The 24,941-nt window shown below is 37.0% G+C and overlaps 1 protein-coding gene and 1 pseudogene across 1 annotated transcript; both read right to left on the bottom strand.

Annotated features, from left to right (window-relative positions):
- Positions 1-216: 216 nt before the first annotated feature.
- The window catches only part of LOC141443001 (uncharacterized), a 50,306-nt pseudogene continuing 25,581 nt past the window's right edge, over positions 217-24,941 (bottom strand).
- LOC141445377 (uncharacterized) lies at positions 5,703-6,298 on the bottom strand. Its single transcript, XM_074111219.1, has 2 exons — positions 5,870-6,298; positions 5,703-5,780 (listed from the first exon to the last, which is right to left on the bottom strand). Exons 1-2 carry the CDS (start codon positions 6,182-6,184, stop codon positions 5,703-5,705), a joined length of 393 nt encoding a protein of 130 aa, XP_073967320.1. The 5' UTR covers positions 6,185-6,298.

Raw genomic sequence — 24,941 nt, 5'->3', positions numbered from 1 at the left:
GGAAGATTGCGTATAAAATACGAAATCCTTAGAAAAATATTACTTAATTTTTTCGTAATGGCTACGGAACCCTATTTTGGGCGTGTCCGACACGCTCTTGGCTGGTTTTTTGATGTTCTTGGTGTCTGTATGATACTGGGATGATAGCATAAATTAGGGACAATTTGTACACAAGTCATGGAAGAACTTAATTACTTAGATTAAAATAAAACAATATTTCCATAAATACTCATTTCTTTATTATATTTACGATTATGACTTAGTTAATCCATAATATTATTCGACAACATATTGCAATAAGGTTATGTGGGATACGGGAGACTACGGGGAAAGGCAAACAGTAATTTTCAAAACCAAAACTATGGATTGCAGCTCTAATCATTAATTCAAGTAGTAACAATAGTCTAGTCCAGTATATAGATTAAGTAGGTACTTTTTAATTTACAGGTCACTGTTCCCTTTCGCCAATAGTCCCTCTTACCTCACTTATCCTTAACTGTTTATCAGTGGCGTAGCGTCAGATATTTTCGTGGTAAAGCCGAAGCAAAGATCTCATATATCTTTCATAAATCATGTATGTCCTGTAGTCCTATTTTGTAAATATTGGGCAAGCCAATGGGAATGGGGTTCTATGAACGCTTCGCCACTGCTATCTATCAAGTTCTAGTTACATATTTTCTTACTCTTAACATAACGCAGAACAACAAATTCCACATCTAAATAATTACACGCAACTTGACGCAACTAAGCAACTAAGAACCCTATTTTTATTAATTTACGAAGAGGACTGACCTGGATTTATCGATTTTTTCAATGTGAGTACTGTTTCGTGGACAAGAGATATTCATAAAAATATAAGGCATTTCGAAGGTAAGATGCCCTCAAAGTATGCAAATAGAAATGATGATGAATTTTGGCATAATTATGACATTGTTGGATACCTAGCCGGAACCTTGCGCGGATGGGTCGTGAAGGTTTTGGAATGGTGGCCATAGACCGGAACTCGGATCGAACTCCTATAAATCTGGATCGACAGCTTGGCTGTAATTGCCGTTTATGAAAATGATGCAGAAGGCATAGAAACATTAATGGAAAAATTTTCGGGACTTCCGGCAGACACCAAGTTTATAAGAATAGAGTTAGCCAGTCAGTTTAAATAAAAAGTACTTGGTAAGTACCGAATTGTCAATTCGCTTCAATATCAACTCAGTGTTATAAATTGAAAACCCTATAATTAGGAAAGAAAGTAGGTGTATCTAACTTTGGTTGTACATTTTTTTTTTAAATACCTTCAATTCGTCAGTCAGTTTATAAACTGTGGTTATGTTTAAAATTGTCCCAAAATGAATTTCGGTTTTTATTTAGGTTAGGATATGATACCCTCCCACCCTGTGTTTACTTACATTGTCAAATTTACAAATACATACATAAACCTACTCGTACACTCGAATCAACTGAATCGTGACCCACTGTAAACCTTTTCGTAGAAAAAGTCATAGTGACATCGCATTCCTTGACAAGGGAATTTATTGTGGCACTTACTGCGAGAACGTTCTATGGTGGGACAGGAATCAAATGGTTCGACTGTACCTAAAGTTTTCTTAATATTTAACTTTGCACAGAAAATAATATTTAAATTTATTTAATCACAGGAATCTTGAAATCATCGACCTGCATCGGCCTGAAACCAAAACGAAATCAAAATTATAGCACAGAACCGTACATATAACTTTTCATAGAGTAGGTATGTCATGAAAAATTATGGCTAACATTTATTTAAAACCACCTCGAGATTGACACCACCACCTTAAAAGAATCAACCACCAGTGTCGGTAAATTCTATGATATCACTCGTGCCGTGCATGAAAAGTTATTGTGCTTATAATAATTGGTGGTACTAAATTAGTTTTTTTTTTTGCTAAATACGTGTGAATTAAAAACACTTAATACGGACTTAACTAACCTAAATTAGATTGAGTAATTAGACAAAAATCATTATTACAAATTATGATTGTTATTCTTACATTGAAATTTAAAACCAGCGTTAGTTAAAAAAATAACGTATTAGGTATGTATGACGTAATTAATAATTTTGTACAGAATACCTAATGTTTCGCTTTTGATACTTTGGGTATTGTTATGCTCGGTGGTAGAGGCAATAGATTGTTTCCGTATCTAGCGTGAAAATTTTTATCAATAGACCAATCGTCTTCGTTGTTGTTCGTTATGTGGCTATCTGGACCTATTCGATTACCCTGAAAGAAATGTATTTAAGCATTGACGCTAAACATCATTAGCTACATTATTCGATACGAGTATTATTATTATTTGATTTATTTAACTTACGATTGCATCAGTCTTCTTGCGTAAATTGGACCTAGATAATGTGAGCGCTAATTCAGATTGTAGCCTATTGGTGATTGGTTCGTCCTCCATTGCTGGTAGCGGACCGTCTGGTTTGTCACCGTTCAGGAAATCCAACTTGGTCGGTTCTCGCCGGCTGTTCCCTCCACCGGCATACTCCCCTATTGTCACCGAAACAGGACGCAGATGTTTCTTCATAGTTGCAGTGCCATTAGGTGCTCGCACAAAGTAATTTGAGGGTGGTTTTGGTTGTAAATTCGTTGGATTTTTCAATTTATACGATTCTAAGGAATCCATCTCAGCTTTGTCATCTTTAACACTTTTTAATTTGAACTGAGTTTTAAAATCAGTCTTGTTATTATAGTCCGGCGTTGGCGTTCGTGCCAACGAACCATTTCTGTGGTTCAAAGTGTTAACCAGATCTATGTTAAGTGCTTTTGGAATCGGCTTGGGTATGTCCACTTTTTTATGTTCACCGTTTTGGTGGCCGTTAGTTGCTGGCATCTGAAAGGAAGTTATAAGCGAGATAAAACTTCGGTACGTATCAAGGCCGGATTTCACAACTGATTATTTATAAGGCCAATTAACTCCAAAGTCAATTATGATGCAAACCTAAAATTGTCTGCAATTTGCACTGCAAATTAATTTGAATTTTGAATCACCCAATTGCTATATTGTATTCCGATCCAATTTATGACAAGCGTAAACAAAGACGCCATTAACCCGACCATAGACATTTAGTGATGGGAAAACCTAGAACCTATTGAAAAATAATTAATCTGTTAAGTAAATCGATTATTTATTAATTGAATAAAGATCAATGTATTTTGTCTATTTTATTATTTAAAATACTTGATTTAATTCCAAAGACTGTTTATTCAATTATAAAAGCAGTAATTATTTTTTAATTTTAAGGAAAGTAAATAAAAATCGCTTATTCATACGCGCAATAATCGATTTTTAAAATGTCAAATTTTCCACCATCTCTACGCTAGTCTATGCTACTACAGATTATAGGTACACATGTTTCAATCAAGAAATAACGTCAGATTTTGGCGAAGATTTTTCAAATGAAAAATAAATATTTAAATCAATGATATTACATATAAACTATGAAATATCATTGATGAAAGTGAATTTTGGTGAAAAAAAGTAATTAGACATCTAGTTAAAAGACACGAATTATAGATAAATGGTATTGATTCGATCCAGTAGGTGTTTATACAAGAATTTTGATGAAATCGGTTTGTTTACACATTTCATAAATTGGATAGGCATAACGTATACTAATCCAATCACTGTTACTGCCGGGAATTTAAAAGATAATTGAAATTAAAGCTTTTAGTACTTTCAAAAAAATTTGTTCTTCGGATGATATCATTTTAGGCACCAATATAAAAGTAATATATGTAGCTAAATGCAAAATTCAACAGGCTATATTTATATGAATCAACGTTTAGGATAAAAATCCTAACGAAATAAGATGGCTTTTTTACCATTGATAGCAATGGCATTATTCAGTTGATATTACTTAATCGCTTCTCACAATTGCTTTCCTGAGTCCACTTACCGGCGGTGGGGGCGGAGGCGGACTGTCAGAAGCTTCTCGTTTTTGCGACGTGTGCCCGTTTGTCGTTGACTCCGACTGCACTGCTTCCGTCTTCCGTATCGGAAAAGTCTGTTGACGGTCCTAAGAAATAATACGTATTGATTACCAATAAATATTTGCTAAAAATAAAAATATGGACGTCCGAAATATATCGGTTTTTATATAGGAATTGAACACGACTCGCAATTTCATTGCTTACTACTATCGTTGTCTGTAACTAGATAGTTACCTATTTAATATCACACATCAAGCGTAGAATCAAATAGAAAAACAAGTCTTGTCTGTTTAAAATTACAAACAGAAACTATCAACAAAACCGATATTTTTACTAATTTCAATGGATGTCAAGTATTGTGTACTGAATGTTTATGTAGAGCTTTTTATATAAAAGGCCTTTGTTTTATCGTTCATATTTTTGATTATTGTTTATTGTTAACATAAAGTTAAATCCACGGGTTAAATCCAAAACAGAGCGTCACTGACATTGAACTTAGGTTACATCATCTACGTAAAATAAGAAGTATGCGGCAAAACACGTCATTAGGTATTATCTGTCAGTCTGTATTATTGTCTGTCTGTGATATTGTACGATGCAACTTAAGATTAGAATCGTTTGCAAGAGCTTTATGTGCATCAAGGTATCATTTGGTCATCGCATTAGGTATCCGGGAAAAACATTTGTTTGATTGACGTATTCACATTAAACTGCGGTTTTTTCTGCAATCTGAGGTGATCTTCATTTATTGTATCTTTTGCCTTTTTAAAACCTTCTGAACTATTATACAAAGCCTTGTATGTCAGTAGCCATTGATTTCGGCAGTTTCATCACTTTCCTCGGGTGTAGAAAGTCCTTAATTAAAAATATTTAAACCCTTTTCCCGGGATTTAACAAGTGTAGTGGTGACTTTAGACACAATTTATAATGGTGGAGCAAATGCTACGGCAATTATGCTTATAATATTCATTTAAATGCAGGTACCTACGTATTGTTAGACAGCATCAAGTTCAGAAACAAGGAATTTATCAATATTTGACAATAACTCGCCTTATTTTCACGTAAACTACTAGGCCAGTTACCAGCCTTGCCGGATGTACATGCATGACAAAATACGAGTAGATATGTGAATGCAAATGCATGTCGTGTAATATAAGCTCGTCTACTATTAGATTTATTTAATATCACAGTAAATTCCACATTAGGACTACCGGAACTAGTAATATCGGTAAGTTAACAGTGTAACAATATTTTTATAAATGTTACACGCTACAAACATTAGAAGGGAAGTCAATACTTATGATGAAGATGAAGATGGCAAAACAAGTTAAAATCAATATTTTAACTTGTTTTGCCATCTTCTATATGTCAACAATTTCTGCGTATAGGTAGAGATTATTGATTTGATTGAAAATGATATCACTGATACTGATATGTTACCGCCAACTTCGTGATGTTTCATCGAAACCTAAATGACGACACTATAAGTACCTACCTACTATTGACGTATTTTACGGCTTGTGAAATGTATTATTACCTAGAGAAAAACATTGTGTGGTTACCTATACGAGTACGAGTAATGTAGTTACATAGTTTCGCTCCAAAAAAAAGGGCAACCATGTATGTATAAACTTACTTCATAATTTTGTACAGAATAGCGGCTAACTATTACGCTTTTTCATACTTTTAGTATTGTTATGCTCGGTTCATAAGGCAATAACATTGTTTCCGTAACTAGCGTGAAATTTTTATCAATAACCAATCGTCTTCGTTGTTGTTCGTTATGTGACTATCTGGACCTATTCGATTACCCTGAAAGAAATGTATTTAAGCATTGACGCTAAAGGTCATGGTACATTATTCGATACGAGTATTATTATTATTTGATTTATTTAACTTACGATTGCATCAGTCTTCTTGCGTAAATTGGACCTAGATAATGTGAGCGCTAATTCAGATTGTAGCCTATTGGTGATTGGTTCGTCCTCCATTGCTGGTAGCGGACCGTCTGGTTTGTCACCGTTCAGGAAATCCAACTTGGTCGGTTCTCGCCGGCTGTTCCCTCCACCGGCATACTCCCCTATTGTCACCGAAACAGGACGCAGATGTTTCTTCATAGTTGCAGTGCCATTAGGTGCTCGCACAAAGTAATTTGAGGGTGGTTTTGGTTGTAAATTCGTTGGATTTTTCAATTTATACGATTCTAAGGAATCCATCTCAGCTTTGTCATCTTTAACACTTTTTAATTTGAACTGAGTTTTAAAATCAGTCTTGTTATTATAGTCCGGCGTTGGCGTTCGTGCCAACGAACCATTTCTGTGGTTCAAAGTGTTAACCAGATCTATGTTAAGTGCTTTTGGAATCGGCTTGGGTATGTCCACTTTTTATGTTCACCGTTTTGGTGGCCGTTAGTTGCTGGCATCTGAAAGGAAGTTATAAGCGAGATAAAACTTCGGTACGTATCAAGGCCGGATTTCACAACTGATTATTTATAAGGCCAATTAACTCCAAAGTCAATTATGATGCAAACCTAAAATTGTCTGCAATTTGCACTGCAAATTAATTTGAATTTTGAATCACCCAATTGCTATATTGTATTCCGATCCAATTTATGACAAGCGTAAACAAAGACGCCATTAACCCGACCATAGACATTTAGTGATGGGAAAACCTAGAACCTATTGAAAAATAATTAATCTGTTAAGTAAATCGATTATTTATTAATTGAATATAGATCAATGTATTTTGTCCATTTTATTAATTCCAAAGACTGTTTATTCAATTATAAAAGCAGTAATTATTTTTTAATTTTAAGGAAAGTAAATAAAAATCGCTTATTCATACGCGCAATAATCGATTTTTAAAATGTCAAATTTTCCACCATCTCTACGCTAGTCTATGCTACTACAGATTATAGGTACACATGTTTCAATCAAGAAATAACGTCAGATTTTGGCGAAGATTTTTCAAATGAAAAATAAATATTTAAATCAATGATATTACATATAAACTATGAAATATCATTGATGAAAGTGAATTTTGGTGAAAAAAGTAATTAGACATCTAGTTAAAAGACACGAATTATAGATAAATGGTATTGATTCGATCCAGTAGGTGTTTATACAAGAATTTTGATGAAATCGGTTTGTTTACACATTTCATAAATTGGATAGGCATAACGTATACTAATCCAATCACTGTTACTGCCGGGAATTTAAAAGATAATTGAAATTAAAGCTTTTAGTACTTTCAAAAAAATTTGTTCTTCGGGTGATATCATTTTAGGCACCAATATAAAAGTAATATATGTAACGATTACTTGATTAGAGACATGGGAGCTAAATGCAAAATTCAACAGGCTATATTTATATGAATCAACGTTTAGGATAAAAATCCTAACGGAATAAGATGGCTTTTTTACCATTGATAGCAATGGCATTATTCAGTTGATATTACTTAATCGCTTCTCACAATTGCTTTCCTGAGTCCACTTACCGGCGGTGGGGGCGGAGGCGGACTGTCAGAAGCTTCTCGTTTTTGCGACGTGTGCCCGTTTGTCGTTGACTCCGACTGCACTGCTTCCGTCTTCCGTATCGGAAAAGTCTGTTGACGGTCCTAAGAAATAATACGTATTGATTACCAATAAATATTTGCTAAAAATAAAAATATGGACGTCCGAAATATATCGGTTTTTATATAGGAATTGAACACGACTTGCAATTTCATTGCTTAGTACTATCAATATCGTTGTCTGTAACTAGATAGTTACCTATTTAATATCACACATCAAGCGTAGAATCAAATAGAAAAACAAGTCTTGTCTGTTTAAAATTACAAACAGAAACTATCAACAAAACCGATATTTTTACTAATTTCAATGGATGTCAAGTATTGTGTACTGAATGTTTATGTAGAGCTTTTTATATAAAAGGCCTTTGTTTTATCGTTCATATTTTTGATTATTGTTTATTGTTAACATAAAGTTAAATCCACGGGTTAAATCCAAAACAGAGCGTCACTGACATTGAACTTAGGTTACATCATCTACGTAAAATAAGAAGTATGCGGCAAAACACGTCATTAGGTATTATCTGTCAGTCTGTATTATTGTCTGTCTGTGATATTGTACGATGCAACTTAAGATTAGAATCGTTTGCAAGAGCTTTATGTGCATCAAGGTATCATTTGGTCATCGCATTAGGTATCCGGGAAAAACATTTGTTTGATTGACGTATTCACATTAAACTGCGGTTTTTTCTGCAATCTGAGGTGATCTTCATTTATTGTATCTTTTGCCTTTTTAAAACCTTCTGAACTATTATACAAAGCCTTGTATGTCAGTAGCCATTGATTTCGGCAGTTTCATCACTTTCCTCGGGTGTAGAAAGTCCTTAATTAAAAATATTTAAACCCTTTTCCCGGGATTTAACAAGTGTAGTGGTGACTTTAGACACAATTTATAATGGTGGAGCAAATGCTACGGCAATTATGCTTATAATATTCATTTAAATGCAGGTACCTACGTATTGTTAGACAGCATCAAGTTCAGAAACAAGGAATTTATCAATATTTGACAATAACTCGCCTTATTTTCACGTAAACTACTAGGCCAGTTACCAGCCTTGCCGGATGTACATGCATGACAAAATACGAGTAGATATGTGAATGCAAATGCATGTCGTGTAATATAAGCTCGTCTACTATTAGATTCATTTAATATCACAGTAAATTCCACATTAGGACTACCGGAACTAGTAATATCGGTAAGTTAACAGTGTAACAATATTTTTATAAATGTTACACGCTACAAACATTAGAAGGGAAGTATTGATTTTAACTTGTTTTGCCATCTTCTATATGTCAACAATTTCTGCGTATAGGTAGAGATTATTGATTTGATTGAAAATGATATCACTGATACTGATATGTTACCGCCAACTTCGTGATGTTTCATCGAAACCTAAATGACGACACTATAAGTACCTACCTACTATTGGACGTATTTTACGGCTTGTGAATATGTAACTATTTGCACCTAGAGAAAAATATAAGGCTGTGGTTACCTATACGAGTACGAGTAATGTAGTTACATAGTTTCGCTCCAATAATAATAAGGGCAACCATGTCTCCATAAACTTACTTCATAACATTGTATGACGAACAGCGGCTTACTATTACAATTTTTCATATCGAATTTAGCACTATTAGATACTGTTCATAATAAAACTAACATAATTTGAGAAACAATTTTCCAAATTTGGAAATAATCACATTACGCGGCTCGAGTTCTCGGAATGCATTCGGTCGCAGTCATCGGAGATGTTAGGCACACTAAATAATAAAAGAACGCGTGAAGGTCGATGGTAGAATTTTCCGATAGTTTGTTCGCGGGTTGTTTTGGTTTGTCGTTGCGCGCGGTCGGCGGAGAGCAGCGAGGGCTAGCGACTGAGGCCGCCGGGGCCTGCGCGTGCTCACCGGGCTTGTCGTTATCAGTGCAAGGCGGAATCATGCGAAATCTCGGCGTCTTGCTCGATATTGCAATGAAAGGTGATCCATCGTTAATCGTCCGTTATTGGCAAGCATTACCAATTTACCCTAATCACGCTGATAGCGTTCTTTCCAAGAACGGATGTTGCAATGCCAATAATAATTGAAGATCGATATTATCACCTTTTTTGATCACTTGATCTATTCAGATAAAGAAATACATAAGTGCAGATCTATGTTTCTGTATTAATAGTAATCTTGATTACAAATTAGAAAAAAACTGTTAAGGTAGAGATAACTAAATTAATCACTTAGACATTACAACTGATTGAACAACATTTTTAGGTACCGTTGCTTTCCATCTAAGTTTAATACCTTTACAGTTACTAGGTACTAACATTTTACATAGTTATCACTACAGGTAAGTGTAAGTACCAGATAGAACTTCATTCAAGGTAACTCTACCTGTTAGGCGACTATACCTACTAAGAATAAACAGGAAAATCACCGTTATAGGTAAAGTCATCCAATGAATATAGCATTGTGTAGCAGAGATTGCTATCTTAACCACGAATAAGTACGGTGATCTAACTGTTTCGTTATTGTAATTAAAATTCTATATCAATCCAAGTCAGGCCCGCAACCACCGTCAGGTAATTAGAAGAATCTCGCTGCCGCTTGAGATCCAACAATACAAAAGCTATTGTAATTTTTATCAAGATTTCGGTTACTTTTGTAACTACCTCGTAAGTAATTATTTGCCACGATGCTTAGCAGGCACGAAATGAAATCTACGGCGTGCCTAACTAAACTAAAAAAAACGTTACAAAGGTGATAGTCGAACGATCGAGTGGGTTTACCTCTAATTAATATCGTAAAATCCAATCGGTTTGCTGCCTGCAATAAAAGAATAACGACTTTAAGGTAAACCTAGCCAGCCATTAAACGGTATCTGTGTCGCAAGGCGGGCTGTATTTGCTGCGCATACGAGATAAGTGAGGGAAATTTAACCCAACATAACTTTTTAATTAAAGCAACTTATAATTCTGGTTAATAGCGCGCTGCATTACCTCATGCGGATTAACATTTGAGAGACTGCGCGGCGATTAAAGGCATGCCTTTGAACTGCGGTGTCATTATGTTACTAAAGAACTGTGCAACTCAGACTTAAATATATGAGTTAATTACTTAGAGAAGGCAGATTTAGAATCCGTTAGAAAACTAAAAAAAACGTACTTGCGATAAAATTGTATTTTTACGCAATAATTAAATAAAATGTGAGGGTTTTATATTAGCTTTATCTAATGGCTTCGCTTACTTGGCAAAATAAAAAATTGGTTTGGTTCCTATGCACCTCTTAGATCCTCAAGGAATATGTATGCGAAAGCTCAACTCTCTAGCCCTAGTGGTTATGTGTTGTCTGTCAGTCAGTCAGTCAGCCACGTTACTATTTTATAAACGATAACGATTTAATCGGTGATCATGCACGAGTTGAAAAATAGTTTTAACCAGCCAAAATTGAATTCAATAGGTCACGCAAATACCTCACTGTTTAATTAATTACAAAAAATCATATTAATATTAAAACCGATAACTACTGGAATCCAATGACTGGATACATGTTCATCCTACATTAATTATTAAAGTAAAATAGATAGACCTATGTATGGGGAATTCCCCGTAAGTCTTACATCTTACGTCAATATTCACGACTCATTTAGGCATTTGACAAGGACACTTATATAAGTAAAGTAAGTACGGTGACAATGAATTTGTATTAAAGGTTCTTTTCCAAATAAAAAATATAGCACAGAAAAAAAGTTTGATTTTACTGCGACTTCAACGTGACCGCTATTAGAAATCGTCGTGCATATGTCGGCGGCCGATCGTAAAATCCGCCAGATCACGAAATTCCTGGGCATATCATGAAATGGCGCCATTTCATGAATTGGCTTAAGGGACATCCGTCATATCGTTCAAAACTCACCGTTTAACGATTAGCCTAGTGACGTTTAGGCAGATCATGAAATTCCTATATATAGGCATATCATGAAACGCCGCCATATCGGTTAGGGGAATTCGCCAGCCGCTGCCGCGGCACGCTCGCTTCGCTCGCTCGGCTCGTGCGTTGTGGTTTTTATTTTTTTCGGCATATCACGATGTGCCCGGTATAAAGCTAGGAATATCGACGAATGCGTTGCTCTAATCGATCTGCCGTATTGTTTCTCAGGCACATCGTGATATGCCTGTCCCACTTTTAGGCATATCATGAAATGGCACCATTTCACAGTAATTCATAACTGTTATAACGTCACTACATGCAGGTCATCAAGATAACAGAAACCTGCTCTCGGATGCATCCAAATACACATTTATCAATTACTTTACTCGCAACACAAAATAAGTAAAATAGTGTGTAAACATACCTATATGACAAAATAAATGCCGAATAAACACTGGTAAGTGCAGGTATCTTGCAAAAGTTGACAGTTACGTTATTTTTATTACGTTACCTTTGTTTCAGCAAGATTGATTTCTGCTAAAGCACGTACCTACCTATTTATCCACTTGTTCGAATTTCATAACTTTTGTTTTGATCTGGAAAAATTGTTCTTTGTTACCTACTTCGCGGTGAAGGTTGTGTCGCTAAATGGGTAAATGGGCTTGTATTAAACAAAAATGGAACTGGAGCTTCTATTAAAACTAATTTTTGAGATAAAATTATTCCAAAAAAAACTAATACTTGATCAAAGATAAAAATTATCGTTTAGATATAGGAATTTATTTAGTTAACGTTATACTTTTATAGCTTATTTAAGTAATGTTCTTCTAAAAAACACGATTTAACAAAAAAAGAACTCTGACTGAGCTCACCCAGGTACCTACTAATTACTTAGGGGCTGTTTCACCATCCATTGATTACTGTTAACTGACGGTTAGATGTGATGCCGTCTCCGTCTATTCGAACAAAACAAATAGAGATGGCATCACATTTAACCGTCAGTTAACACTAATCAATGGATGGTGAAATAGCCCCTTAATCTGGCATAATTTAGTCGCGGTAGACTAGTGGTTTGACCTATGGCCTCTCGAGCTGAGGGTTGCCCGGTTTCACGTTTGTAATTTATCGCATCACCATCATGAGGAAATCTGCACACACCTGCGATGAAATTCAAGAGTCTTTGTAAAGTTATCAATCCGCCCTGCAGGGCTACTATGAAACTCGAAACTTGAAGTTCGTGTCGTGCGGTCCATCTCGCTTTCGTATTAAATAGTATCAGTATCCAGTCAGAGGAACCGCACGACACGAACTTCGAGTTTCGTAGTAGCCCAAGCCTCTCATTCTGTGAGGATACCAATATCCTGCTGTGAGGCGTATATAGGTACCTATATACTCGTACGTAGGTAGAGCCAGTCACTGTAGAAATTCAACATCGTTCTTGAAACTTTTTCATACGGGCAATTGGTGTGGTAACCCATACCTACCACCTATGCCTAGGGTAAGTAATAAATAACGCATACTGTTAGCGTTTTAAGTTTTCTTAACTGTTTTACCAGTAGCTAAAACATCATCTTGATAGAACGGACAGGAGCGGTCAGTGGGGCGAGGGGGTTGTGCTTTTTTGGTGGTAGCGAGAGAGTGCGTCTCGAGACTTTAATTAAAAATTAATAGCTTACAGAGAGAATTTGTCAATGTGCGATTGAGTTGTATTAAATCTGTAAAGTGGAAAAATATCACTTTTATTTCGGAGGAGGAATTCATTACAGTCAGAAGTATATGTAAGTCGTTTAATCAGTCATCTTGTGTGTATCAACTACTTAGCTAAGTAAGAAAAAGCTACATAATAATATATTACCTACATTTGAATATTTCTGTTACCTAACTTGAATAAAGCAAAAGTAAACAATACCTATGCAGTGACCGTTTAGTTAGGTTATTAAAGTAATGTTTGCAGACAAATTTTCGTCATTCAATTTCAAGGTCGACATGTCAAAAGTGTTCGTGTCATTTGTCAATGGCGCACAATAACGACGGTAGTATAAACGCGCGAACCGATTTTGTGAACAACGGCTTATGATTATGATTACAGCAATCATTTTGTTACAATATTGTTGACGAAGATAATGCGATTTGTAATGGAAAGGGATCAAAACTATACGATTTGATGAAAATAAAAAAGTTATTTTATTCAACGGTTGGACGGAAAAAGTAAATGATACGGAAACTAAGTTTTTGTTTTTATTTGAAAATTAACGCCCTGCTGGGAGGCGTAATTTAGAAATACTGTTTTAATTCGAACTATTGGGAACTTTACTTTCAAAACTTTAGAAGCCTGACACTGGCCACTTGCTTGTAACATAATGTAATTTTACTGTTAGGTAAATTCAGTTTAGCAATGTTCAAATGTAATTTTTCAAATATAAATATGACTGAACGATAGGATAAACCGAACCTTAAACTGATCTATCATTCTCGATCACAAGAGTCATCAGTTATAATATAATATGTTCCAGCAAAATGAGATGGGATTTTTTTATTATCTCTTGTCAAAAATTAATATTCCGTTAAAACCTCAATGTGTCCCAAACTGACCTGTATTTCTCTGAGACGATGGAGTTAGGTAAACTGCTCTTTTTCATAAATGTACACATTATGTTTTTATTTATTCTTTGGGAATTATACATAGTTGAATTTTGAAGTTCACAATTTTAAAATTTTGTATTAATTAATAGATAATATAAATAAATAAACATCTGTCAGCTTTTGCACACATCATCAAAGACGTCCACTGCTGGACATAGGCCTCCCCCAAGGCTCTCCACTAAGACCGGTCTTGTGCTTTTCGTTTTTGGTAGCCGGGCCGCCGGTGACTAGGGGTCTGGGCTTATTTTGTAGGTTCATTTTTATTCACTTTTTAACCCCCGACGCCTAAGTCTAATGCCTAAGTCGCCACGCTTGGCAGGCGGGTTGGCGACCGCAGTTATACCCGATAGTTCGCGGAGGACGCTGCTGCCCATCCTCCGGTTTATCCCTTAGTCGCCTCTTACGCCACCCACGGGAAGAGAGGGGGTGGTGTAATTCTCGACCGACACCACACGGCACACATTATGCACATGCACACATGGAAGCATGGAATTATTAGGTAAGCTTAATCCAGTCGGGACCTAATCTAGAATTAGGTATTTTTTCCAGTAGGTAATAGCCATCGGAAACAATAAAGGGTTTTTTTTTATTTATTTTTGTTAGAGATGCCAGACAAACGAACTAGTGGGTCACCTTATGTTATTTTTTTCCTTTTCTTACAATACTATAACAGTTATGATGCATTAAGTAATAATTCCTTATTGTACCTACATTATCTAAATTTGTTAATTAACAATTATTTACACATTCACGTAAGTATGCGCCCAGTGCCTACGCTTTAACTAATGCCGTAACAACACTCATTACCTATTCTACTTCTCCGTGACTTCAGAATAAAGAATTTATATTTGCGTCAGCAAAGTTATTTACAGCGTAACTATTGAGCTACCGCAAAACTCGATTATGTAAAATTACGAAAATAATACAACTACCCGTAGGTACTATTAAAAAGAAATCCTTTTGAAATCTAAAGGTAAAGTGTGCTCTATGTAAAGATTTTTTCCAAGAATTAATTGAATTACTTTTTAACTCTCGGTCAATATTTATTTAGTCAACAGACTGGTTAAGACTTAAAAATCCGTGGTAGCCAAGTGGAGTATCGTGAGCTCTCTGAGGTTCTCGGAATGTGCGAAATCACATACCAACAGGTTTTCGGTGAAAGAAAACATTGTAAATTTAAAATCCGCGTAAGCCTGCTAGGAAGAGTACGAGTATGCCACTAGCCTAACAGTGGGACATATTTATATAGGCTGAAGATGATGAGATAATTAAACCTACTTTGATGTTTTCCGAAACAACAATTTCGATAAAATATAATTTAAGACGAAAATACGTTCTTAATTGAGGGGCAGTATAATTCTCTCTGCCGACGATTAGATAGAACATCTCCAAAAATAATTAGTTTCTGTTACGTCTCTCCATCCCTATCATTAAGCCTGGGAGCTCGTTAGTTAGTATTTCTGTAGATCGATAAGCTTGCAGAACACATACTTAAATATCTAGTTACTCTATCCATCTACCACGGACACACCAGGAAATTCCTCTACAACCCTAAAGTCCAATGTCAGTTCTATGATTTAAAACATCAAAGCCCAGTTTCACTTACCTACTAATAAATATGACAATTGGCCTTATTGTTTTCATTCTGATGTTGGAAGTGTCATAAAAATAGTGAAGCACTTACTTGGTCAACTATTAAATATTATATTTACAGCGCTGAATCAGTGGTTTATTTCCAATAGTTTCTTCGTCAATATCTTCAATGGGATTACGTTATCCATTGCCTAGTATCCATAGTACAAGCTTTGTTGAGTTTGGGTTTAGATCAATTGGTGTCAATTGGCCCATGATATTTATTTATTATTTAAAAAAACTGCAGCGAATAATTCGAACTAGTTTAACGTTGTTCAGCATTAATGTCAATAATGATTTAGTTTGTCATTCTGTCGTTCTTTGACAAAAGTTTCGACAGACAGTGAGTCACAATTCAACAAGTTATGACTGAACCATGACTGAACAAGCAAGCAACCTATTTATACTGAAATCAAATGGATGCATTCATAGCTAATTTTGTATGTAGAGAGGGCCAACTTTTGTGCCGCTGCGTATATATTCTCTTTAACGACAATGTCAAAGTTCTATCAGATATTAGAACAGTGAATAGAATAGGCAACAACCTGACTTAGACCTACTTACCTAATCGAAAATACAAACTGAGACATGGATGCACAGAAAAACCATAAAAAGAGACCAGCACTGGGAATCGAACCCAGGTTCTCAGCATTACGTGCTGCGTGCTATAACCCCTACACCACTGCTGGACAGGAATCTAGACACGAATTTTTCCTATGCATACATATCTCAGGTTGCTTATTTCTATTATGCTACTAAAGCAGCAGCACTAGCGACATCTATGTTTAGTCGAAAGACGTCACACTCTTTCGGAACTAACCGCTCACCCAGACAAGAGATGTCGATACTAAGCAATCAAATTATGATTGGTTTTTTGGAGTCTTTTTGTATTTTTTACTTCAAATCCAAATTTGTTACTTTTACGGGTATCCCGTGAAACCATATCGAAAATACTATCGATTTGATGACTTATCGATATTTTCGATTTGGTTTTACGGGATGATCGTAAAAGTAACAAATTTGGAGTCGAAATAAAAAAGACTCCAATAAACCAATCATAACTACTTACCTAAGTATTAATAAACATAGCGAAAACTAAGTAGGTACTTACAGATGTAGTGTAGTGAATAATGTTCAGTTTTGCCATCGTATTTTGTCGGAAAAGTTCATATTTATGTTGCTTTCTCAACTAGCTTACTGAAGTTAACTGATTGAGAAAGCACGATAAATACGAACTTATTCGACAAAATACAAGCAAAACATTATTCAATAGATCTGTGTGGCGTTGATGATACTGCAATGCCGCGTAAACAACAATGTCTAATGCCGCATAGGTACCTAACCTACAAAAATAGCAAATTTTATATTTCGCGGCTGGTACAAATGAACACAAATACATAAACGAAAACGTAACGCGACGTAACGTAGAACGTAAACAAAATACAATTTTTGGATACGCGGCATTGCAGTATCATCGACGATATGCTGAAAAGGTTATCGAGGGCTATCAGGACCAACTCTAACCACTTCAGTTACTTAAGGGCTAGCATTTCCTAGCGTAATTAGGGAGATTAGTGTTTTGTTTTTGTTTGCGTAAGAACCTTCTGTGATGTCCATTAAAAAACAAAAATGTGAATGTTTTACATAAACGGCTTGTATATTTAGGTACCTAAATTTCCCCGGTTGATCCCGATCAGCCTGTACTCGTATATAGTCCCGCCAGTGTCCGTATTACAAAGTAACGACAGGGGCCAAACAAAAGTTAGCCCTGTCATATATTTGTGATGCGGATAATATAGCTAAGAACATTCAGGGTCACTTACTAAGCTATCCGCACCCAGATTGTTCTCAGTCTTCGGGGTGTCGTTGGGATCCTGTCCTGCAAACATCTTCCTGTGGACCTTCTTAAACTCGTCCATAAGAGCATCATGCTGCTTCTTCTTGCCGTCGTCCACTGTTATTGGTAAGCTGGCTTTCTTTACTAGACTTAAAGGTAGGCTGCTCTCTGGATTCGATTTTTTCTTATTCTAGGGGAAAGAATGTGATTTGTTACCTATATGATAATTTATATACATGTGCACAATATATAATGGTAATAATTAAGCGTTATAATACTTAGATAAGCCGTGTTATTGACCTATCGCCTCTCAAACAGAGGGTCGTGGGTTAAACCCCACTCGCACCTCTGAGTTTTTCGAATTCATGTGCGGAGTTACATTTGAAATTTACCACGAGCTTTGCGGTGAAGGAAAACGTGAGGAAACCTGCACAAAACCTGCGAAGCAATTCAATGGTGTGTGTATTCCCAATCCGCACTGGCCCGCGGGGAACTATAATCTCATTCTGAGGAGGCCTGTGCCCATCAGTGGGACGTATATAGGCTGGGTTGATTTAATACTTAATTACGTACTAAACGTGCCCAAATTTTTCTTTCCGAACTTTTCTTAGGACTTTCGATTATATATATGTTACTCTTGTACTCTTTAAATTAAGCTTACTTTATTCCATTTTATTCAAATCCTTACTATTATAAAGGGGAAAGTGAGTTTTTTTGTTTGTTACGCTTTCACGCCGTAATTACTACACCGATTCCTATGAAATTTTGCATACGTCATATTAGAAGTCCAGAATAAATAATAGGATATTTTTATCCCGAAAAAAATTGCCGTTCCCAAGGGATGACCAAAACTCTTTTATGTATTCTAACCGCTGACCGACCGCTACATATAAGTATAAATGCACATTACACAAATGTTTTTTAAATAATCTGTTAAAAAGCATGCTTGCTTACATGCTTGCAAGCTTGCTTGCTTGCATACTTGCTTGCTTGCATGCTTGCTTGCTTGCATGTTTGCTTATATTCTTGCATGCTTGCTTGCATGCTTGCTGGCATGCTTGGTTGCTTTCTTGCTTGCTTGAATGCAGCTTTGAATGCATGCTTGGTTGCTTTCTTGCTTGCATAAAATTTCAGCGCTTTTTATTTTTCCTTTATAGAAAAATGTATTTTTTGAAATGTATCTATTCCAAATAAAAGGTTGAGCAAATGAAAAATTAACTATAAAAACAGAAACATTGTATGAGGCAAATGAGAACTTAAAACGAAAAAAAACTTAAAGCTATTAGGATAAAAGTAATTCGATTGAATTGATGAAAAATAATTCCTAACTCACCAATTTTCGTTTCTGAATTTCCTCGGCAATGGCACTTGATAACGTTGTTGAACTAGAGATACTGTTTGAATCAAAATTCATGTCTTTTTTCATCGGCGGCGGATAGTTGCAGTGTGACTTGCCGCATGGTGCAGTACTCGTGTGGTGAACCTCAACCACTATAGTCTTTTTGTCGTTCTCTCTGTTTGACTGACCGGCAGTAAACGTATTTTTTCTAGGAGATTGATTATCATAACTACATTGTATGGTGGCACCGTCTTCAGTTAAATTAATTATTGTTCTATTCGATGGGCTGCTAATTATGTCTTTCTTGTTCTTATTTCTAATGTTACTTTTGCTTTCATAGGTGTGAGGGTTGTTTGGTATACTAGGGCAGTCGTAATCAGGTTCTATGTCGGAGGGTGCATCAACGTCGAAGTTGTGAATATCCAAATTTTTCCAATCGAAATCTATGCTATCCCAAGTCCTTCGCTTCAGTCGATTCAAATTGAGCCTGCAACAAAAATATAATGATACAACTTTATATATTACTTTAGACTTAAAAAAATAGATTCGTTAAAACCTTTAAAAAATAATTTAAGATTAGTCTAAGCGGAAGATTTTTGTCATCTACGAGTATTGAAATAAACATTTTTTACAAGCTTTATCTAGTTTTACCTGTCCCGTTGTCTGTCTGTCTGTAATCAAATCTTGCAAGTTAAATTTGACTAACTTCCAGTAGTCAGATTGACTTGAAATTTGGAATACTTATGTAAATCGCGTGACAATACAATAATCTAGGTAGAGGGCTCTAAAGTGTTGCAAAGATTCGTCTATTGGGAAAAGCCAAATGACTAAGTTGAAGATCGACGATGGCAGTATCATCTCATCGAACCGGAGTTGTTGAGAGAGCTTGAAAGGTTTTACGAACAGTTATATGCCTCGACACAGAAGCCCGTTGTAGGTGCAGCTCAAGATACCAGAGCTAAACTAACCCGTCATTACACTGAAGACATCCCAGATATCAGCCTGTACGAGATTAGAGTGGCTCTCAAACAACTTAAAAAACAACAAGGCTCCGGGGGATGACGGAATCACGACAGAACTTCTGAGAGCGGGTGGTAAACGGTACTTGTAGTCCTCCAGAGGTTATTTAATTCCGTCATACTCGAGGGTACCACGCCGGAAGCATGGCACAGGAGTGTGGTGGTGCTCTTCTTCAAAAAAGCGACAATACCTTATGAAGAACTATAGACCCATCTCACTCCTGAGTCATGTATACAAGTTGTTTCGAGGGTCATTACGAATCGTCTCGAGCGAAGATTTTGATGATTTCCAGCCTCCCGAACAAAGCTGGATTCCGTAAAGGCTTTAGCACCATAGACCACATTCACACGCTCCGCCAGATTATACAGAAGACCGAGGAGTATAATCGGCCACTATGTTTAGCATTTGTGGACTATGAAAAAGCCTTCGATTCAATCGAGACCTGGGCTGTACTGCAGTCCCTTCAGCGATGCCATATTGACTATAGATACATCGAGGTGTTAAAGAGTTTGTACAGCAGCGCCACTATGTCGATCCGGTTGCAGGACGAGAGTACACAACCAATCCAACTGCAGCGAGGTGTGAGACAGGGAGACGTTATTTCTCCGAAACTGTTCACAAATGCGTTGGAGACGTTTTCAAGCTCTTGGACTGGAACAGGTTCGGCATCAATATCAACGGCGAGTACATCACCCATCTTCGTTTTGCCGATGATATAGCTCATAATGGCGGAGTCGCTGAGGGGCTCAATACTATGCTTCAGTGACCTCAGTATCGTCTCCCAACAGGTGGGTCTTAAGATGAACATGGACAAGACTAAAATCATGTCAAATGTCCATGTCACACCCGTGCCCGGTTATCGTTGGGAACGATGTACTCGAAGTTGTTGACCACTATGTTTACCTGGGACAAGTTGTCCAGTTGGGTAGGTCCAACTTCAACAAAGAGGTCGCCCGAAGAATCCAACTCGGATGGGCAGCGCTCGGGAAACTTCCGTGATGTCTTCTCGTCCAATATTCCGCAGTGCCTGAAGACTAGAGTCTTTCGACCAGTGTGTGTTGCCAGTGATGACTTATGGCGCTGAGACGTGGTCCTTAACTGTTGCCTCTTAGAGAGGCTCAAAGTCACGCAACGAGCTATGGAGAGAGCTATGCTTGGAGTTTCTTGCGCGATAGAATCCGGAATACGGAAATTCGTCGAAGAACTAAAGTCACTGACATAGCTGGAAAAATATGCAAATTGAAGTGGCAATGGGCAGGCCACCATCGCTCGAAGAACAGATAACCGTTGGGGGAGAAAAGTCCTCGAGTGGCGACCACGAACCGGAAGACGAAGCGTTGGCAGGCCTCCCACCAGGTGGACTGACGACATCGTGAGAGTAGCGGGAAACCGGTGGATGCAAGTGGCAAATTGTCGTTCATTGTGGCGTTCTAAGGGGGAGGCCTTTGTCCAGCAGTGGACGTCTTCGGGCTGATGATGATGATGATGATGATGAGGTAGTGACATCCTGGTAGTCTAGCCAGGATCATCTCCGCAGGACGAAACTGTTCAACGGTTAATAGCATCGACTTGAAATTTGGTATGCAAATGGAGCCATTTGCAAATAAGTTCCAGTTTCATTTCAAAAGTTTCGTTTAGAAACGTGCTTTTTTATTTTTTGCAGTCCGTTATATGTACTTACATGTATTTTATAGCAATTTGTTTTATTGGGATTATTTTAACGTTTTAAATCATGTAAGAATGAAATAAACACTAACATAGATGGCAGTTATAATTTGAGTCTAGTACAATTTTAGTTGTCTTACTTATTCGTACGAATAAAACATTGATTTCTAGGAGTTTTTATTTCTTTTAGTGCATGTTTGAGAAAAGCACTATACAAGCCTCGGCGTGAAAGAACATGCCAGCCTCGTATACCTATACATACTCGGCCTGCAAGCCTTTCTTTCCCGGCCTCTGCAGTAATGTACTATTATAATGCCGAAAGTCTTCAGTGACCACGGAAGTAGGCAGCAGGGGGGGGGGGCATATTCAAATAGTTGACTAAGAAAAAGCGCTCGTGCGTAAAAAAATTGACCGGAGGAAGCCTAGACCACAGAACTTTGCCCTCTTCCCGTTATGGAGTAAGTCTGCTAGTCGATCGTTATGTTGAGTCATAAAAGTTTTCAAAATCGTTTTGTAATTTGATATACCTAGTACCTACCTACGTGCAGCGCTGAGGCCAGGTTGCGCTGTTCCGCTGCTTGCAAAAGGATGTTCTTTGCAAAGATCGGCTACGTCAGCTATGTAAGGGCTAAACATCCCCCCTATAAATTCTTCAGCAATACGCAGACTTAAGTCACTGTAGCCACCAAAAACGGCTAGGTATTATTATTATTACCGAAGATACAGAGCTTTAGTATCGGCATAATTTGCAGTGCATTAAAAAACATGAGTTCAGGATTGGTTATCAGTTATCACAAAAAAATAATAATAAGAGGAACCGTGTGTATTTTCTTCCATTGTCAATGTCGCCTTATTCGCCTCTCCTACTCCCAATAAACACACATTTTTTCTTGTTTTATCTTTTAATACTCCAAACTTTCGCATGTAGGTATAAGATTAGGTGGATTAGTTCGTATGTGATTTCTTTATGGCAGCCCTTAAGCGGAGATTACGGAGCCGTTATTACTGACTATCAGCACGGTCTGCAGCCTCCTCCGCCACGCTTGCCAGCCGTCTCCGCAGGGCCGCTGGCGGTGCAGCGGCACGTGGGGCACCGGGGCAGGACTCCTCTCCCCAGCGGCTGAAGACGCGGAGCTGTTGTACCCAGAACTCTCTGGAGACACCAGCTCGGTGCCAGCGCCTTCGCGAATCACCAGCTCCAGACGACCAGAAGCTTTCATGGCTGATATAGCCTGGAAAAGAAGCGGTTTTAATCATTATAGAAAAGTTTATTATACATATTTAAGCAATGTTTTTCACTGTATATAAGTAGCTTGAGTTCATACGCTGACGGGTGAACAAAAAGGAACCAGTCAATTTGTACACTCTGTGTTAACTCTATCTGCCAGTCAGTTTAAATAAAACGAACAGATGTGAAAACTCTGAAACGAACTGTGATAGAGGTTTACCCGTCTTGCTACAACAAGAGTTCCTGTAAAAGACCGAGTGTAACACTATTTGAAACGTAAGGGAAAGCCGAAGGCGTACAAAAATCCGCAAGTGACATTTCTGAATTTGATAATGATATTGATAAGACAAATGATTAATTAAATAAGTAAATGAACTTTCAAAACTACTGACAGTCATCAACAGGGGACCCAAGAGCTGGCAGCTTCCTCGCACAACACATCAGCATTGCTATAAGTATAGAGAGGAAATGCTGGTAGTTCTTTGGGTCCATGCCGCGTGGGCAGCTTTTTGTACTTATTTTTTTATTCTACTTTTGGTTTAGTTATTTATCAGTTACTTTTCTAAATGTTGTTTAGTAATTGTACTTACATCATTGAAGGAGACGTTAGCGAAGTCCTGGCCGTTGCAGGACAGTATCTGGTCCCCCGGCCGCACCCCCGCTTCGCGCGCAATCCATTCTCGCGAACGAACTGCACGAATATACCGGCTTCCACTCGGGCCCTTTGCAGATCCTTCGCGGGAAAAAAAGTTTGAATTTATTATATGTTGTTCTGATTATTATTTTTATTATATGTTGTTTTTTAAGTTATATGTTTCACGGTATGAACATTGTCCCACTCTTAGGTAAAACTCTTGAGGCCAAAGCAAAAATAATTCATACATTTAACGTATTAAGTACTACCAACCCAAATCATCTTCAGGCGCCGCAAACGCAACATATGCGTTGAAACGGATCAAAAATTATGGCAACCGGCGCTAGATGAAAACCATGAAAATATAATACGAGTAAATATCAGTGCCTTGACTTTTGACTTAGATATGTAGGTATATATACTTGGTTTGAATAGGTATTTAAATAAATGTAACAAAACAAAGTCATTGGTATCTTAAATATTGAAATTCCCCCATTAAACTATCTTAACATTATTACATTTCTGTATCACTCGCATCATTTGAATATAAAAAATACAGAGAAACCAATTAACAATTAAAAACAAAAAATACACTAGTCTAATTTTGTATTACAATGATAGATAAGTAAAATGTTTAAAATCCTTGAATGTAGCAAATCTGGTATATAGCTGAAGTTGGTTTACATTTACATATACAATACAATACAAAGACTCTTTATTGTACACCAGACATAGTAAGCGATACAGAAAACAAATTATTAAATTTACAAGGTGAGCAATAGGCGGCCTTATCGCTTAAGAGCGATCTCTTCCAGGCAACCTTTTTTACAGAAAGAAGGAAGGACTAGTTTACAACAGGTGGTGCATCAAAAGTAGATCAGAAAATTTAAACGTATTTAGTTAAATACCTATCCAAAGCCTTCTTTTATAGTTATACGCTATTCCAAGCCAGAGTAATTACAATCGGGACACCTACCTCTATATTTTTGGGACACATCTATCACGGTTTGACTCTATTTAGATATACCATTCGACCATTCTCATTCCCTTCAGCATATGTGACGGTAATTCAAACTCACCCGCATCCGAGTTTGGCTCTGGGTGGGACAAGTATGGACAGCCGCATGTCTGCCATCCGCTCGGTGTCGTGGCACAGCGTCGGCGACGACGACACGTCCGAGCCGAGCGACGCGCGTTCTGCACGAAACTGCCACGACAGGGATTCGTGGGCTTTGCTGTCACATAATAAATAAGATTATAAACTTATGTGCACTCAAATGTAAACCGTCAAAGATACGACGCACACGGATATTGAAAAAAGGGCTGTACATTATTCAAATATAATAATAGTAAAGTAAATTAATGAGTGCTAATGCCTATCCCAGTAGTTGCCATAATACATATATGTAATTTTATTTCATTTGCAATAGTTAGAGATGACGGCTAGTTTGTCGACAGTTGTAAAGTAGCCTTTGCATACCGCGTC

This window comes from Choristoneura fumiferana, chromosome 2 (genome assembly GCF_025370935.1).
Source record: "Choristoneura fumiferana chromosome 2, NRCan_CFum_1, whole genome shotgun sequence".
In the NCBI taxonomy this organism is placed as follows: Eukaryota; Metazoa; Arthropoda; class Insecta; order Lepidoptera; family Tortricidae; genus Choristoneura; species Choristoneura fumiferana.
This window is presented reverse-complemented; position numbering and strand designations above follow the sequence as displayed.